This window comes from Theropithecus gelada, chromosome 13 (genome assembly GCF_003255815.1).
Source record: "Theropithecus gelada isolate Dixy chromosome 13, Tgel_1.0, whole genome shotgun sequence".
NCBI lineage: Eukaryota > Metazoa > Chordata > Mammalia > Primates > Cercopithecidae > Theropithecus > Theropithecus gelada.
Window position 1 is genome coordinate 57464235 of NC_037681.1, and position 19256 is coordinate 57483490.

A 19256-nucleotide genomic window follows, 5' to 3' on the forward strand; every position below is an offset into this window, starting at 1 on the left:
TAAAAAAGAAATACTCAAAATATTACTCTTTAATGAAGCCAAATTATTTCAGAAACTCAAAGACTACCTAAAAAACAATAACTGAAATCACAATCACCATGATTTCACCCACATAGATCCATAACTTTGCCTAAAACTACATATATTATTCATAAATAGTAGAGTACTTCAAAGGAACGTTTTCTATGAAGAACATAGTACAATTATATCCAATGTTGATATAAAATTTAATAGAAGGCTTCAACAAATTTCAGTCAATTTTTATTAAAAAACTACCACGATTGCTTTCGATTTCTGTTCCAAAACTTTATTTAACCATTTAATTCAATATTCTTTACAAGGAATCTTTTTTTTTTTTTTTTTTTTGAGACTCGCTCTGTCCCCCAAGCTGGAGTGCAGTGGCACGATCTTGGCTCACTGCAACCTATGCCTCCTGGGCTCAAGCAATTCTCCTGCCTCAGCCTCCCAAGAAGATTACAGGCACATGTCACCACACCTGGCTAATTTCTATATTTTTAGTAGAAACAGACCTTCACCACGTTGACCAGGATGGTCTCGAACTCCTGACCTCAAGTGATCTGCCCACCAGGGCCTCCCAAAGTGCTAGGATTACAGGCATGAGCCACCGCGCCCAGCCTATCACAATGAATCTTAATTTAAGTAAAACCTGATGATCTGAAGTGCTAATGATGATGATAAGCAACTAATCAGGAATTAAATATCAATCACACTTATGACTGAAAAAAGTGAAAGAAACATGCTAGGAAGTAACTGAATGTCAAACCTATAGATGCTTCTTGAATAAGAGGGGATGCGGTGGCATTCAAGCTCTGCACCAGGCTCCCGAGTTCCTGGAGGGCACAGACCATCACATGCTGGCTTGCTGCAATGTCTGCTGCACCAGATTTGTTTTCTCCACTTGTGTCATTTACTACTGCTTCTGGAAACACAAAATCATGTCTTTGACATAGGAGAACTGAATGGTTTTTTTGGTCTACACAATTTATGATTTTAGCCATACCAGTTGATGTCTCAGTGTTAAAAACTATGCAGTTATTTCTCAGTGGAAAACTTGTAGAACTAAACACTGAAGTGACTTAAAAACACTGTTTAATGGCTTTATAATAATGCTAAAATATACACTGAGATATACCTTTGCTTCCAGGAATACAACCTAATTTTAGTGAGCGGCAGCAATCCAGTTTGTTTAAAAGCACAGATACTGCAGAAACAAGACTCGGGTTCAAATCCCAATTCCACTAGTTTTATTAGTTATGTGACGTTGGGCAAGATATTCAACTTTTCTGTCCCAATTTCCTTATCTGTTAACGGGCTTACACGCCTATTTCAAATGGTACGTGGTGATTAAAAAGTCAGTGCATATAAAGAATTTAACACAATGCTGCCCATAATACACATTCAATAAATGTTAGCAGCTATTATTACTTTATTACCATTGCTACTTTAAGTGTTCCAATATATTGGAGGTATCTGTCAAATTACTGACCAGAAAATGGATCTATAAAGAAAATGACTTAAGAACTTCTTACTGGAATCCTTCTGAAAGTTCCATTAGCCTTGCTGCCCGCTACCCCAACCTTTTAGCTTCCCCTAGAATTGAAATGTGTTTGACAAGAGACAATTAAAGATCCCTTGCCAAATTACTAATTGAGAATACATTCTGGCCCACAAATCCCCAGTACGTATCATTGTATTTAATTCTGCTTTCAGGACTTAAAAAAAAAATCAAATAACGAATTTATGACCTTAACATTAAGAACCTTTAAATGATAGTAAAACTTTCTTTTTTGCATCATTATGACTTAACAGACTATAAAATACTTAATACAGAATAATAGGATATAACAGATTAATAAATTGAGGACTGTAATTAAATTTTTTTTTTTTTTTTGAGACAGAGCCCTGCTCTGTTGCCCAAGCTGGAGTGTAGTGGTGCCATCTCAGCTGACTACAACCTCTGCCTCCTGGGTTCAAGCAATCCTCCCACCTCAGCCTCCTGAGTAGTTGGGATTACAGGTGTATACTACCATGCCCAACTGATTTTTGTATTTTTTAGTAGAGACAGGGTTTCACCATGTTGGGCAGGCTGTTCTCGAAGAACTCCTGGCCTCAAGTGATTGACCCATCTTGGCCTCCCAAAGTGCTGGGATTACAGGCATGAGCCACCATGCCTGGCCAAATAACTCTTTTGTTTTTAGGTATTTCTGGACTTGGAAAAGCATAAACTCTAGCTTTTGACTGCTAAGTTTAAGCTCCCTGTGGACAGGTGCTGTATGCATCTGGCTTGCTATTTTACTCCCACTATTTTGTGCACTAAACATTTCCTCAGTGAATCAACGTGCAAATTATTCTTTAAGTTGTGAATCTAAGATAGATGACTATTTTAGCATATCTAAGGAATGATATCTCATTAAACACTCTTTAATTCACAATTCATAATTTTCAGTTAGCTCTATACATTTAAAACTAGTTTACTGGCTGGGCATGGTGGCTCATACCTGTACTCCCAGCACTCTGGGAGGCCAAGGCAGGTGTATCACTTGAGGTCAGGAGTTCAAGACCAGCCTGGCCAATGTGGTGAAACCCTGTTTCTACTAAAAATACAAAAATTAGCAGGGTATGTGGTGGCACATGCCTGTAATCACAGCTACTCAGGAGGGTGAGGCAGGAGAATAATTTGAACCCAGGAGGTGGAGGTTGCAGTGAGCTGAGATCGCACAACTGCACTCCAGCCTGGGCAGCAGAGCTACACTCTGTCTCAAATAAAATAATATAAAATAAAAAATAAAACTAGTTTACTAAGTAAGCCATTATCAACAACAAAAACTACAACTATTTATGTGTTTTTTCCACTAATTTTATAAAACATTTAATACATATATATCTGAAAAATAAATTATTGATGATATTTATTCATTAAATCCTTATTCCAAAAGACCTCTATTAGGCAATATAATTTGCCTTATTAAAGTTAGTATATACTTCTAATAGTGAAAAAACTAAACTGTCTTTTAGAATTTATATTTTGCCTTGCTTTTATTTTTTTTTATTTTTTATTTTTTTGAGACGGAGTCTCGCTCTGCCGCCCAGGCTGGAGTGCAGTGGCCAGGTCTCAGCTCACTGCAAGCTTCACCTCCCGGGTTCATGCCATTCTCCTGCCTCAGCCTCCCGAGTAGCTGGGACTACAGGCGCCCGCCACTGCGCCCGGCTAGTTTTTTGTATTTTTTAGTAGAGACGGGGTTTCACCGTGTCAGCCAGGATGGTCTCGATCTCCTGACCTCGTGATCCGCCCGTCTCAGCCTCCCAAAGTGCTGGGATTACAGGCTTGAGCCACCGCGCCCGGCCCTTGCTTTTATATTTAGCTTATAACTGGATTAAAAGCTCCATGAAGGCAGAAAGTTTATCTCATTCATTATTGAAACCCCGAATTACTGCTCTGCAAATCTCACTCAGTAACTATTTGTTAAATTGAAAAATTTATAAAATTGATACTTTTTAGAAAAGAATTTCTTGTAATTATGTATAACTGAGGTTTCACAGTGCATCTTATGGGGGCTAATAACCATCTGTAATTGTTCCTCTCTAAGTTTTCATATTAAGCCTATGAGGGGAGGAAAAGAAACAATAAAAATATATGTTTATAAAACAACAGGCTCTAAAAGCAGAAAGATCACAATATATTATTCTTTGAAGACAGCAACCAATGTGCTGCTGCATGCCAGGAAAGTTATAAAACCAGCAAAGGTGCTAGAAATAAAACAGAAAACACAATCTTACCAACATGCCACCCAAATCTTCAAAAACTCTATTTCACTGTAATTATGTGATTTTAATATCAAATAAGAGTAGTCAATAAAAATAAGCATGAAAACACATAGAAAGATAAACTAATCAGTCCTATCGATATTTATTAAGAAGAATAATAAAGAACTAAATGACTAAGGTAATCAACACACACAATGATACCAATTCTTACCTACGGCTTTCATTTGTTTTCCAATAGCTTGGCAGATTTCTTTGGCAGCTGCAATCTGGGCTTTTTCACCTAGCAAACTGCCCACAGTAGCTCTTAGGATAAAGGAAACACATCGTCTTGAATACACAGCCTCCACATGTGTTTGTGTTGCCCGAGGATGGGAAACCAGATCAAGTACATGGGACAGGAACGTGGCAAAGCTGCGCTCCAACCACTGACCACCCAATGTTGTCACAAAAACAACGTACGCCTGTAAACAGAGGAAGGGACAACTTCAGATATACTTACATCACTGAACAGAAATCAAAGATAAAGGAACTACAAAAATAAATGATAACAGCATGCAGAATAAATTATATTTGAGACTAAAACAGAGAAAATTTAAACTTGAGATCTTTTTACTACTTCCGGAATAGGAATTATTAGTGAAGTATCTTTGACTAAAAAACAGTTCTTAAGATAACAACTTCATGAAGAACACAAAGGGACAGCAGTGAGAGGGAAGGGAAGCTGAATTTACCCCAGTGATCGGGAAGGTAACAGGTTACAGAAACAAGAAAACCTTAACATCCTAAAGAGCTATAAAATCTTACTTACGACTTTCTCTGTAAGTTAAAACATTGTTTACTAATATTTTATACTTGTTCCGGGATCAAGGTACAGTCACGATTTTGACTATGATCACCATTTCATCTTATTAGGTGTTAAGTATTATTAGATCATTAACCATAACCTCGTATCTGGTGTTGCTATTTGAAATTATAATTCCAAGTCAGATATAATCTTATAATTACATTGGTGACTAAACACTGACAGAAAATCCAATCAAAGCATTAACCAATATTTTTAGGTACAGGGTTGTTGGAGAATATTAAAATCTAAATGCTCAAGCTACCTGAATATAGTTTCAATGAAAACTGAGTTATTTTATATCTGATTTTCTGTTAAGCAAAACATAGGAACTTTAAAGATATTTACACAAATATAGTAGACATAGGTTTATTTATGTATCATTAAATATCTACTCAATTTCCATGTAAGCATGTAATTTGGAATTTGAATGTAACTCATTTATTTGGTAAAAGAAACATTTCGAAAGAAACCAGACAATATTAAAAATCTCTCTGTGAGCTGTTACTTCATAACAGTCTTCCATGAAGTTTCATAAGTGATATGAACAAAATCTTTTTTTGTTTGTTTTTGAGACGGAGTCTCCCTCTGTCACCCAGGCTAGAGTACAGTGGCATGATCTTGGCTCACTGCAACCTCCACTTCCCTGGCTGATGTGATCCTCCTACCTGAGAAGCTGGGACTACAGGTGTGCGCCACCACGCCTGGCTAATTTTTTGGTATTTTTAGTAGAGACAGGGTTTCATCATATTAGTCAGGCTGGTCTCAAACTCCTGACCTCAGGCTATCGCCCACCTTAGCCTCCCAAAGTGCTGGGATTACAGGCATGAGCCACCACACCCAGCCAAAATTATTTTACACATATGTGTTACAAACCTGTGTAACTCCAACTCTCACTTCACGATTAACGGACCCTCCAACTTTTAACATTTCTCCACCGCTCTTTAAGAAACCTGACCCACCACGCAGAAATCCTGTGGCCATGAGCTCTAAGACTTCATCAAATGTTGCTCGCTTCACATTCTGACGCATTACTTTCAGGAAGAAAAATAAAAGTATGAGCAAATATATTTCTGCGGCACTCTAGCTTAATAATTCAAATAATTATTTTTAAGGATATGTTACTACAATGGGGAAATGGTTTAGTATCCTTATAATTTTTTTCTTAAAACTTTCAATGTACTTGTAAACCTGAATTCAATTCCAAAGCAAAAAATGCTCAGAAAAATGGAAAGCGCTAGAAATAAAAGCAATTCAATAAATCTATGCAAAACAGTCTAATAATAATGACAATACTGTGTGTAACACAATAAGGACAAAGCGTACCCACAGCAGATACTACTAACTGATCTCAGTTCTCATTCCCACCGGAGGTGGACACAAAAAACTTTTCTCATCACATTGCTTTCTATACAGCAGCTACCAATAGATTAAAATGTTACTGGGAATGCAACTGAATCAGCATCCCTGGTATAGAGTTTCATATTTTATGAAGTCCTTCCACATACAGTAGCAAATGCAATCCTCACAAAAATTCTGTAGAGGAGGTATAAAGCTCATGGCTAAGAATGCAAGCTTTGGTATTTGGCTGCCCGGGACATGAATTTCATTTCCAACACAGAACAGTTTTTAGAAAATTAGTTACAGAATCTCTCTAAGTCTCTATTTCCTCATCTATAAAACAGTAATAACAACAGTACATATAATTCACAGGGCTTTTAGGAGGAATAAATTTTGTAATACACGTAATTCAGTGCCCGGCACGTAGTCAGCACTTCAAAACATTACATCATCATCATAATCTACTGAAATAATTATCATTAAAGATGAAGAAATCAAAGCTCAGAGAAGTGAAATAGGGTTTCACAGTTAACAAATACAAGAGACAGGACTTGAACCTAAAACATCTGGTTCTGTTTCTATGATACAGAGGTGGGGTAGAGGTGAGGACAAGACCGGAGCAAGGTTCACTCAGCATCTGCTCACAGGCACCCCTGAGATATCTCTACGGAACTGTGAAGCAAAGCAAGAGTAATTTGAAAACTCAATGCTGCCTCTGATTCTGTTTATAATGATAATCAGGAAAAATTAAAAATTAACACTGTGGTACAAACGGGGATCTACTCATCAGAGACTGAAAATAAATAGCAAATAAAGTGCCAGATTCCAGTACTTTATACATTATCCAAAATCATTTCATAAATCTTATATGCTTGTATGTCCAGCATAATTTCTAGATATCCTGTACATTATCATCACAAAAAATGTGACTATATCAAGGAAAATGCCATTTGGGTTTTTTTTTTTTAATTTTTTGAGATGGAGTCTGGCTCTGTCACCCAGGCTGGAGTGCAGTGGTGCGATCTCGGCTCACTGCAACCTCTGCTGCCCAGGTTCATGCGATTCTCCTGCCTCAGCCTCCTGAGTAGCTGGGATTACAGGTGCGTACCACCATGCCCGGCTAATTTTTTTTTTTTTTTTGAGATGGAGTCTCGCTCTGTTGCCCAGGCTGGAGTGCAGTGGCACAATCTCGGCTCACTGCAAGCTCCGCTTCCCGGGTTCATGCCATTTTCCTGCCTCAGCCTCCCAAGTAGCTGTGACTACAGGCGCCCGCCACCACGCCCAGCTAATTTTTTGTATTTTTAGTAGAGATGGGGTTTCACGAGTTAGCCAGGATGGTCTCGATCTCCTGACCTTGTGATCCACCTGCCTCGGCCTCCCAAAGTGCTGGGATTACAGGCGTGAGCCACTGCGCCTGGCCAATTTTTGTATTTTTAGTAGAGACAGGGTTTCAGCATCTTGGCCAGGCTAGTCTTGAACTCCTGACCTCGTGATCCAACCGTCTTGGCCTCCCAAAAGTGCTGGGATTACAGCTGTGAGCCACCGCGCCCAGCCAGGTTCTTTCATTTTATGAAAAAGTAGACAAAGATACTTAAAAATTTAAATCCATTACAGTGACCTGTCTATATGTAATAACTAATTAGGTCTGTTATGGTCTAAATCAAGGGCAAACACAATACCTGTTGCCTGTTTTGGCATTAAAGCTGTGGCCATGACTGTTCCTAAAAGTTTAGACACTGCCACTCGTACCCCATAATTTGAGTTTTCCAAAGCCTTAAAGCAGAGAGTGGCTATATTTTCTAGTTCAGCAGTCCACATAAATACAGCTTCATTCTGTAGTTCTAGTAGACACTGGAATTAAAAACAAAAAAGTAAATAACATCCTACAACATCTGCTTCCAGATATGGAAGAGCAAGAACCAGACTCACCGCCTCTCTTGAGATAACCAAAACACTCGACAAAATAAATGAAACAAGTTTTCAAGACACTGGACCTCAGGCAATGAAGCATTTTAAGGTATCCTTAAGAGATGAGGAAAAAACAAGATGAACCCTACAATTGTCCCAGCCTACTGCTTTGAGAGAGTTTCCAGTTAGGAAGAAACATGTAACACTAAACTACCACATTAGAAAAGAAGAACGGTCTCAAATCAATAACCTCAGCTTCACCCTTAAAAAACTAGATGAAAGAGAGCAAATTCAACACAAAGCAAGCCGAAAAAGGAAATAATAAAGGAAATTAATGACTAGGAAACTGAAAAATAATAGAAATGAAACCAAAGCTGCTTCTTTAAGAAGAGTAATAAATTTGATAAATCTCTAGTCAGGCTGATGAGGAAAAACAAAACAGTAAAAATACAAATTACCAAAATTAGAAATGAGAGAGGTCAAATCACTACAGACTCAACATGTTTTAAAAAGTTAAAGAGAATATGTGAACAACTTTATGCCAATAAAGTTGACAACTTAGAGGAAATAGACAATTTTCTCAAGAAGAAACAGATAACCTGAATAGCCCAGTATCTATGTTAAAATTTGATTCTGTACTTCAAAATCTTTCCCTCAAAAAAAACTCTAGGAGATGGCTACACCAGTGAATTCAACAAAATGTTCAGGTAAGAAATAATACCAATTCTATACAAACTCTTCCAGAATATTGAAGGGAACTTTCCAACTAATCCTATAATGCCAATATCACCCTGACGCTGAAACCTAACAAAGACACTACATGAAAAAGAAACTACATATCCATATCCCATATGAACACAGATACACATTTCTAAACAAACTTCTAGCAACATTAATAAAATAATATATAAGGATAATATATCATGACCAAGTGAGGTTTATCTTAAGAATGCAATATTGGTTAAAATTCTAAAACTAATCAATGTTATTCAACACATTAGCAAACTAAAAAAGAAAAATCAAATCATTAGCTCAATAGATGCTGAAAAATGATTTGACAGGCACATGTCACCACGCCTGGCTAATTTTTGTATTTTTAGTAGAGATGGGGTTTTGCCATGTTGGCCAGGTTGGTCTCAAACTCCTGACCTCAGGTGATCCTTCCGTCTTGGCCTCCCAAAGTGCTGGGATTACAGGTGTGAGCCACCACGCCAGCCTAGATGTTGACATTGATATAATTCATGATTTTATTCATATTTTCCCAGGCTTATTTGTATTCTGTCAAGATCTGTACATTTAACATTACAAGATGTTGCTAAGAGAAACTAAAGACCAAAATAAATGGAGAGATATACCACGTACTTTCATAGGGTGGAAGACTTAATATTGTTAGGATGGCAATTCTCTCCAAATTCAATGCAACCTGAATCAAAATCCCAGCATGGTCTTTTTGTAGACACTGACAAACCTAGACTAGGCAAAACAATTTTGAAAAAGAACAAAGTTGGAGGACTAACAGCACTTGATTTCAAGACTTATTATAAAGGTACAGTCATGAAGAAAAGTGTTGTTGGCATCAAGATAGACAAATGGATCAATAAAACAGAATAGAGTCCAAAATTATACCTATACATACACACACAACTGATTTTCAACAAAGGGAGCAAAGGGAGTTTAGTGAAGAAAAGACAGGCTTTTCGAAATGGCACTGGAAGAAGTGGATATCCATATTGAAAACAAAAAACAAAAAAATTTGATTCCAACCTTGCACCATATACAAAAATTAACTCAAAATGGATCATATATCTAAGTATAAAACTATAAAACCTCTAGAAGGAAACACAGGACAAACCCTGGTTTACAAAATGTTTCCTTAGATACAACACCAAAAGCACAATTCATATAAGAAAAACAGATACATTGGATGAAATTCAAAATGTCTTTTCCTTATAAGGCACCATTTAGAGAATAAAGAGACAGGCCACCGATTGGGAAAATATTTGTAAATCACGTATCTGATAAAGGAATATGTAAAGAACCTAAAAAACACTCTCAAAAGTCAGTAATTACAAAACAACCCTATAAAACAATGGACAAAAGATTGAGCACACCCTTCTTCAAAGAAGATATGGATGGCAAATAAGCACCTGAAGATATGCTTATCATTCATCATTAGGGAAATGCAAATTAAAGCCACAATGAGATACCATTGAGATATGAGATACAATGAGATATGTATCCATCAGAATGGCTTAAATTAAAAAGACTGTCAGTAACAAACAATGGTGATGACATGGAGGAAGTGAAATTCTCATACACTGCTAGTAGAGATGTAAAATGGCACAAGTACCTGGGAAAACTGTTTTGTAGTTATCTGAACGGTAAACTAAATCTGCCCTATGAACCAGCTATTCCATCCCTAGGTATGTGCCGAAGAGAAATGAAAGCATATGTTCATGCAAAAACTTATACACAGATGTTCACAGAAGCTTTTTTTATAATAACCAAAACTGGAAGCAACTCAAATGTTTATAACAGGTGAGTGAACAAACCAATGTGACATATCCATACAAGGAAATACTACTCAGCAATAAAAAGGAATGAACTATGGATACATATACAACATAAATGAATTTCAAAATAATTATACTAAGCAAAAGAAGCCAGAATACACATATGCACAAAAGTATATCTCATGATGTGATACTATTACATATAATTCTAGAAAATTTAATCCATTGGAACACAAAACATAATTTAAAATTGTAAAAGAAAAAAAATCATTGACTGTTTAAGAGCAAGAAGGATAAGGAGCAGTATTCTAAATTGGTCAAGTACTAACCTTGGCCACTGCACATCGAACAGCCATTGACCTATCAGTCAAGAGAGACCTGGCATTCTTATAAATATCACGATGAGAGGAAGCTGCTGCACCACCCAGGCCACTTAGAACTTTCTGCAGACTCATTAAGATTTCACTTCGCCCTTGAGACTAGACATGTATAGAAAAAAAAAAAAAGATTTTGTAAAATAAATTCCATATTTAAACAAGAACATGCCAAGACAAAAGTTCTTTGGGTCTAATGGTCTTACCTCCAAATTATAAACAGTAAATAATGAAAAGTACAATAAAATTAAGTATCCTGGAAAGTAAGAATATTCCATTAAATAATATCTTTCTTAAAAATTAGGTGATAAGTAAATATATTCCAATGTTTCTATGACTTACTGAAGTACATACAATATACTGAGAACATGAAGACAGACTCAAAAGCTTCAATATATCTCAATGACTCAAACTTTCAGAATATAAAATATTTTCAGAATATAAAATATTAAGTATAAAATAGTTAAGAAAAAAATATATAAACCATCCAAAAGAGGAAGCAGAAAACAACCAACACATTTTTAAAAAGTGTCAGAAATATGGCAAACCTTCGTCTTCCTATGACTAACTCAAACTCTTATATCCATATTCTCATAGTGCTTATTGTTATTTCTAACAGTATACTCATCACAGTGTATCACAATGCTTATTCACACTTAGATCTCTTCCACTAGATTGTAAGTTCTTTGAGGTCAGGACCATCTTTGTACGCTTAATGCCTGACAAATAATATTTTATCAATTCTTTTTAATTAATGAATAGACAAATAGTTCCCAGAAGAGGTATCCAATTCTAGTCCAATGACAGGTATCACTGAACAGGAAAATAATTTAGACACAAAACACACAGGCACAGGGAAAAGGCTATGTGACAAAGGAGGCAGAGATGGGAGAGATGGATCTATAAGCCGAGGAAGATCAAATATTTCCAGCAATCACTAGAAGGTAAGAAGGAAAGGAAGCATTCTTCTCTAGATCCTTCAGTGGAAACATGGCCTTGCTGACACTTATCGTAGACCTCCAGCTTCCAGAAGTGTGAGACAATAAATTGTTGTTTTAAGCCACCCAGTTTAAGGTAATTTATTACAGCAACCAGAAAATTAACACATTAGCTATGATACCAAAAAAAGAAGAAAAAAAAAAAGCCAATCCAAAAGTATTACAGGACTAAATAAAAAATAACAGGTAAACCTATTCATTGTCAAAGAGAAGTATTCTTTCTCTTCCCCCGATGTATATTAAAAGAAGGGACAAGTAATAATTTGAAATTACCTCCTTGTTAAGCAATATGAGTACCACAGTGACAGAAAAAGAAACAAACGTATTTTAGCTGACATCTAACTCTTGCCACAAGCAAATATTCAAATAATATTGGTTGTAAAACTTACCTCTGCACTTTTCAGAGATTTCAACAGATTATTCACTGTTTCTGGAAATGCACTGCCCAACATTCTCCCCATTTTTTCATAAAATGCTCCGACACAAGCCACTGCAGCCCTGTGAGAAGTGACAATTTCACTGGTCATCGTTCAGGTTAATGATACAATTATACTTTTCTCATTTTCAGAAATCAATCTGCATTTGTCTAGGACACATTTGGCTATAATCCTTAATTTCAACTATCGAAAACAATTTGTTTATCCTTCATAACTGCAACAAATACTATACTATATTTACACTGTATTCTTGTTAAATACTATAAATTGTTTTCTTGTTAAAATACAAAAGAATCTACATATGTACATAATAAATCATACCCATTATTTGGGAAGAAATCCAAGCTTTTCTTTTTTTGAGGGGGAAGACAAAGTCTCACTCTGTCACCCAGGCTGGAGTGCAGTGGCATGGTCCCGGCTCACTGCAACCTCCGCCTCCTGGGTTCAAGCCCTTCTCCCACCTCAGCCTCCCAAGTAGCTGGGATTACAGGTGCGTGCCATCATTCCCAGCTCATTTTGTATATTTAGCAGAGATGGGGTTTCACCACATTAGCCAGGCTGATCTCGAACCCCTGACCTCAGGTGATCTTCCCGCCTTGGCCTCCCAAAGTGTTAGGATTACAGGCGTGAGCCACTGCGCCCAGCCCCTAAGCTTTGCTTCTATGAAGACTTTCCAAATTATGTCAATCCTCAACAATCCCTCTCTTCTTTCATTATATGTAACACTAATGTCAATCACTCATTTTGACAAAATTATATCATTTATTGTGTTGTAACTTGACCATTTTATATGTCTCTATCTTGTTCTGCCAGTGGAAATGTAAACTCCAGAAACAGGGAATATATCTCACACATTTGCATTGCTCACAGTGTCTGCCTCTTAATTTACAAATAATACTATACTATTTGTAAACCTGTAAAATTTAATCTAAATTACATTAACAGAACACTCGGAAGAATAAACCAATAGCAACACATTTCTTCAGGAGCAAGAAATGACCCCACTGTCACTTAGGTCAATAGTAAGTGAATAGCTGTGGGTTTAGCTTAAAGGCAAAAGTAGGACGTCGTGGTTAAGAGCGGATGCTTTGGAGTCTGGCAGACCTGTGCCTAAATCCTAGAACCCACCGTCTAATAGCTACATGTAGTTGGATCTTGGAAGTGGGCAGGTGGTCTACCATGAGGCGAGTCACTCCAGTTTCAACAAATAAAAATAAATAAACGCTGTATGATCTGAGCAATTTACAGATAAGAGAGGTTAACTAAATTTAGCTCATAATCAAACACATAATAAACAGTAGAATCAGGGAATCAACTTTCACCTCTTCAACTCCAAATCTCATGCTTTTTGATACCCTGTAGGCTGATAATAAATTTTAAATGACTGGCGTCACATGCCAGCATACATTAGAGATTTCCTAAATAGGACCCATGGATCCGCTGGAAATACATATGAATTTATAATCAATTCTACTTAACCAGAACTATAAAATTATGTGTGTATTTGCTAAGTAGCAGTGAACATAGCTTCAAACTTCAAAATAAACTAGAAAGTACTAGAACTGTCTAATCTCCTCTAAAACTTTTGAGGTTTACATCTATCCTAAGCAAAACACAAAATCTAATCACAATGTATCTAGGTAGTTACCTAGTGATACCAGGTAACTATCTAAAAGTAGACCTAAAAATCAGAATCCAGGTTTTGAATAATCTCTCTATTTCCTCTGCAAGCTATTACACCGACCATGGCCCCTTGAATGTTGACGTTCTAGAGTTGTATCCCTAGCCGTCTTCTCTTCTCAAATATACTCCTCCTCCTAGGTAACTTTACCCATATCAAAGGATTCAGCCTACTCACCAAAACTACATTTCCAACAAATCTCTAAAATCCCAACAAGAATTTCTCTTCTCAAATATACTCCTTCTTCTCTTCTCAAATACACTCCTTCTCTTCTCTTCTCAAATATACTCCTCCTCCTAGGTAACTTTACTCATATCAAAGGATTCTGCCTACTCACCAAAACTACATTCCCAACAAATCTCTAAAATCCCAACAAGAATTTCCAACTACCTATTATACACTGTCATCTGGATATTCCCATTTGTATTCCAGAATCAGCATGCCTAAAATTTAACTCATTTTCTTCCCAACACAACTCGATCCACTTAGAGCTCTCATTGTTAGCAGCATGTCGCAGATTACACCCATCTGGGGGTTTTTATGGTCCATAGTCTCCTACTAAGTTTCCTTGAAAGAAAAAATAACACTTCAAGGGCCCCTGTTAAAGTAAGTACTTACAATTTTGTTGGTAAGTAGGCTGCAGTGTCATCTTTATTTCTGATAATGTCATTGCATTTATCAAGTGTCTGAAAAACTGTAAAAGTATCTCCAATGCTATAAAGGGCTGCGAGATTTTTAGCTAACAATTTTCGTGTAGGTGGTCCAGGTGAACTACTTATTAATCCAGTTAATTGTTCGACAAGTTTTTTCTGTTTTTCCTTTACATCAGTCTGTTACAAAAACATTTTTAAAAGAACATCATTAAAAAAATTCTGTTACCTTTTAATCAAAATAAAAAATAGTTAACACGTAAGGCACTCTAATAATTAAAAATCTGTATTGTATTAAACATAAACCGTGAGAATTTTCAAGTTAAGGAAAAGTTCAGTAAGAAATGAGCCATTCTTTCCTACATTAAATATTCTCCTTCATTCTCCTCCAAAGCCAAAAGGTTAGCTCCAATAAAAGTGAAGACTCTGATTCAAAAAGTTATGAGACCAACTTACTGAGAAATAAACCAGCAGCCAAAGGATGCAAAATATTGGGTGTATGGACAACTGATGTCTTACAACCCAGATAGGTTTCCCATGTAAGAGCAAAGTCAGCAGTTCATAAAGTTACAGGCCAGCAAATGAAACCAAAAGAAACTGAAGAGCCCTAGGCAACAGGAAAAAAAAATACCCAGCTCTACCCATAATCAATACCTACAATTCATTCATTTATTCAAATAATATTTATTATGTACTTAATGTATGCCATGTACTAGGGTGCAACAGTGAACAAAATAGACAAGTCCCTGCCCTCATGAAGTTTACATTCTAGCGGGGAGGGATAGGGTTTACCAAACAAACAAATGAATAGTATGGGTGCTTACTGTTTTATGTGGATTAATTAGAAAAGGCCTCTCTCTGAAAGGAAGTGAAGGGGTGAGCCAGGCAGATACCCAGGGGAAGAACATTCCAGGCCGAAGGAAGAAGCATAAAGGCCTTGAGGTTGGAGCATTCTTAGCATCCTTGAAGACAGCAAGAAGGCCAGTTTGACTGGAGTGGAGTAAGAGAGAGAAAGTAGTAAGAGATGAAGTCAGAAGGATAGAAGGGGCCAGATCAGGTAGTCTCTTGTACCCCACTATAGAACTCTGTATGTTACTCTCAGTAAGAGAACTTTGTATATTACCCTGAGTAAGAGTTTGAAGTAGAGGAAGGTCGTGATCTAAATGTTTTAACAGACTCACTCTGACTTCAAAGAATACTCTATGAGGTCCATAAATGGAAAGCATCATGAGCAAATAGGAAGCAGATGCAATAATCTAGATGAGAGATGATAGTGGTAACCATGGAGACAAGTAAACTCTGGATTTATTTGTGGATGAAACCATAGGATTTGCTGATGAATATGACGTGAAATTTGAGAAAAAGAGGGAAGTCAAAAATGACTCTATGGTTTTCCCCCTGAGCAACCAGAAGGATGAAATGGTCATTTCCTGAGATAGAGAACATAGGGGAAAAGACAGGTTTGGGAGGAGAAATCAAGAATTTGGTTTGGGTATGTTAAATCTGGGATGCCACTTAGGTAAGAAATAAGTAGAGTAAACATTATCCTGGGAATCACTATTTTATAGATAGTAAAAATCATACAATTAGATATCACTAAGGGAATATGTACAGATTTTTTTAAAATGCCCTGAACTGAGGAAGACTTAAAAAAAGAACTAGTAGTAGTTAGTGAAGTGGGAGAGGAACCAAAACCTAACAGTGTCTTGGGAAGCCACGAACAGGAAGAAAACTTCACACAAACTGTGCAAAGCAATGAAAACAATATTATTTTCTAATTTGGGTAGAGGGTGTACAGATATTCATATTATGCTTCATAACTATGTTTTATATACTCTTGTATTTATCAATTTCACAACAAAATTAAAGATGTTTTAAGTGTTTCGAGGTGAAAAGATAGAGATGGATCAAATAAGACAGAATACTAACCACTGATTGCCCAGACCACTGATGGCTGGACAAGAGCTGTTTCAGTGGAGTGGAAGTAAATCCCCGGTTGTAGGGGATTTAAGAGAAAACAGAAACTTCTAGTTAAAGATTACAAGTGAATCCATGCATTAACTGTTTCTTTTTGTTGTTGTTGTTATTATTAGTATACTTTAAGTTCTAGGGTACATATACATAAAGTGCAGGTTTGTTACATATGTATACATGTGCCATGTTGGTGTGCTGCACCTATTAACTCATTTACATTAGGTCAAGCATTAACTGTTTCCATAGAAACTCCATTAAAACCATACTAAAGGGCAACAAGAGGAATAATAACAACAAAGCACAAATCCAAAGGGTAAAGAAAATAGGAAAAAGAATCAGCACAATATTTGGAAACCAAGTGTTCCCAACAGGGAAAGCTAAGAAAGGACCTATCTTACTACACAGGACCCCCTAAGAGATCGTGGTATTTTTAAGCCCTAGGTGCTTTTGGAGGTGAGAGTGAAGTTGTACCTTGAGAGAGAGGGAATGGTTGAGAGTCTAAGAAGCAGTAAGACTCCTCTTTTCCACTATGGAAGCAGACTGAAACCTTATTCTCTGGGAAGAGTGAAATACCGTATGTCTAGACTAGGAGACCCCAGGCACAGTTGCGGTCTGGGAAAACTGCACTGAAAACACAGATATGCAGTGAAAGTACACATACTGAATGTTAAAGTCTCCACTCTTCTCCCACAATTCCAAGAATATAGCCAGCTAGCCATATACTCTTCAGACCTGAGAGTAGAAAAGTATCTTCTGGGGAATAAGCAGCCTACAGAAATCTGAAATACTACGGTCAGGAACCAGACCAGCCTACAGTGAAGTCCAGTTTAAAAGACTGGCCCTGCTGAGAAAAGGTTTTACTACTCACTTTTAAATTTGAACAGGCAGCCAAAGATCATCAGACATTTGAGGGAAGCATCTACCTTTTTTTTTTTTTTTTTTCCCAGATGGAGTTTTCACTCTTGTCATCCAGGCTGGAGTGCAATAGTGCGATCTAGGCTCCTTGCAACCCCCACCTTTCAGGTTCAAGCGATTCTCCTGCCTCAGCCTCCCGAGTAGCTGGGATTACAGGCGCCCACCACCATGCCTGGCTAATTTTTGTATTTTTAGTAGAGACGGGGTTTCACCATGTTGGCCAGGCTAGTCTGAAACTCTTGACCTCAGGTGATCCGCCCACTTCGGCTTCCCAAAGTGCTGGGATAACAGGCGTGAGCCATCAGGCCTGGCCATAGCTACTTTTAAAGACAGAATATAAAATACACAGACAATAAAAAATAAGCTGAATCGAGACTACGCAGGAAGAAAACAAAGAAAAAAAAAAGCCTATTATTGACTCCTCAGAGAGATAAGTGAAGATACTGGGATTGTTAGGCTGCATAGAGAGATCACTTGCAATGGGTGATGATAAATTTAAAGTGACACCAATCATGTAGCCATGTTTTTCTCCAGTTACAATGAACTGCACAGGTAGAGATATAAAGAAGGTAGGCAATGAGCCGGATTTAAACGAGGTTTGAGTTTTGCCACTAAATTCCCATTCGTGCAATATTCTCAAGTTCCACAAGTGACCCACAAACCTTCCAAAACATAATATATGTTTTCTTAAGAATCATGACCACATAATCTCTTTACATTAATGCAACTGGGAAAAAAGAGCAATACCATACCTTGTTGGCAGCAACCAAGACTTTATCAAGAAATCGCAACCATTCAAAGATAAAAACCGGTCTTTTTGCTTCAGTGATTTGAGCCAAAGCTTCTTCATTTAGCAATAAACTGTGGGCTAACTCCATTACTGAAGTTTTAAATTCACACCTTAAATTTAACAAAGTAAAAAATACTTGTAAGTTTTTTTTTAATGTTGAAAGTCAAGCTTTATGGAATATACCCACTAAGAAAAGTATGACTACTCATTTCTTTTGGGGAAAAACTCAACTTCTTTGAGGCAAAACCTGAAAACAAACATACTTTTAAAGGACAAAAATACAAACAAAAAAAAAAGCGAAAAAAAACTGCTTGGTATAAGGAAGAATGAATCATGGAGTGAAAGGAAAATTAAAATAAATTATTGCCCAAAAAAAGGCATTATTCCAGAAGAAATATGTCCAGCAACACATATGTCATTTACCCGTTCTATAAATGAGAAAACTGAAGCACTAAGATCAAACACCCCAGCCGGGCTTGACAACCATCCTCCTCTTTTTCTCGTCCACTGCTCGGTATATCGCACCTTTACCCTCCCGCGCTGCACCTGGTCGGGGGACTGAGGTCAAAGCACCCAGCACAGACATCCCGAACTGCAGGTCTCCAAGACTCTTCCAAAGGGGATGGGTGGGGCGGCCAGGTCCCGGCGGCCAAAGCCTCAGTGACAACACCGGGCGGTCAGGAATGCACCCGAGAAGCCTCGCGCGCTCGGGGTCTGGCTTCACCCGGCTACTCCAAAAACCGAAAGCGGCGGACCCGGGGAAACGCAAGAGGCCGCCGCAAGCCTCCGTGGGGTTCCGCAGGCTGTCAATAGCACGAGGCGGCGGCTCGGAACTGCGCAGGGAGCCAGAAAAGGGAAAATGTTCAGTACGAACTCAAATTTCCTCCCCACCCGTCTAAAAATGTACGTGGGACAGGAGTCCGTGCGTGTCAACGTGCATGCTTCCGCGACCTCACCTTCTAGTCTGAAAAGGCAGATCAGCTGAGCTCCGGGGGCAGAGGCAGCCACCAAGAGACCCGGATGCCCCACCTCCCGCACTCCTGCCTGC

General features: G+C 37.7%; 1 protein-coding gene across 1 annotated transcript in view; it reads right to left on the bottom strand.

Annotated features, from left to right (window-relative positions):
* Positions 1 to 19235, bottom strand: part of HEATR5B (HEAT repeat containing 5B) — a 105967-nt gene extending 86732 nt beyond the window's left edge. The window contains exons 1-9 of the mRNA XM_025354649.1: positions 19165 to 19235; positions 18171 to 18318; positions 14498 to 14709; positions 12151 to 12259; positions 10719 to 10868; positions 7648 to 7819; positions 5504 to 5661; positions 3998 to 4247; positions 785 to 940 (exon numbers count right to left, since the gene is read on the bottom strand). Of these exons, the coding sequence (XP_025210434.1) occupies positions 785 to 940; positions 3998 to 4247; positions 5504 to 5661; positions 7648 to 7819; positions 10719 to 10868; positions 12151 to 12259; positions 14498 to 14709; positions 18171 to 18296 (1333 nt within the window). The 5' untranslated portion in view covers positions 18297 to 18318; positions 19165 to 19235. The remainder of the gene's footprint in view (positions 1 to 784; positions 941 to 3997; positions 4248 to 5503; positions 5662 to 7647; positions 7820 to 10718; positions 10869 to 12150; positions 12260 to 14497; positions 14710 to 18170; positions 18319 to 19164) is intronic.
* Positions 19236 to 19256: the final 21 nt, after the last annotated feature.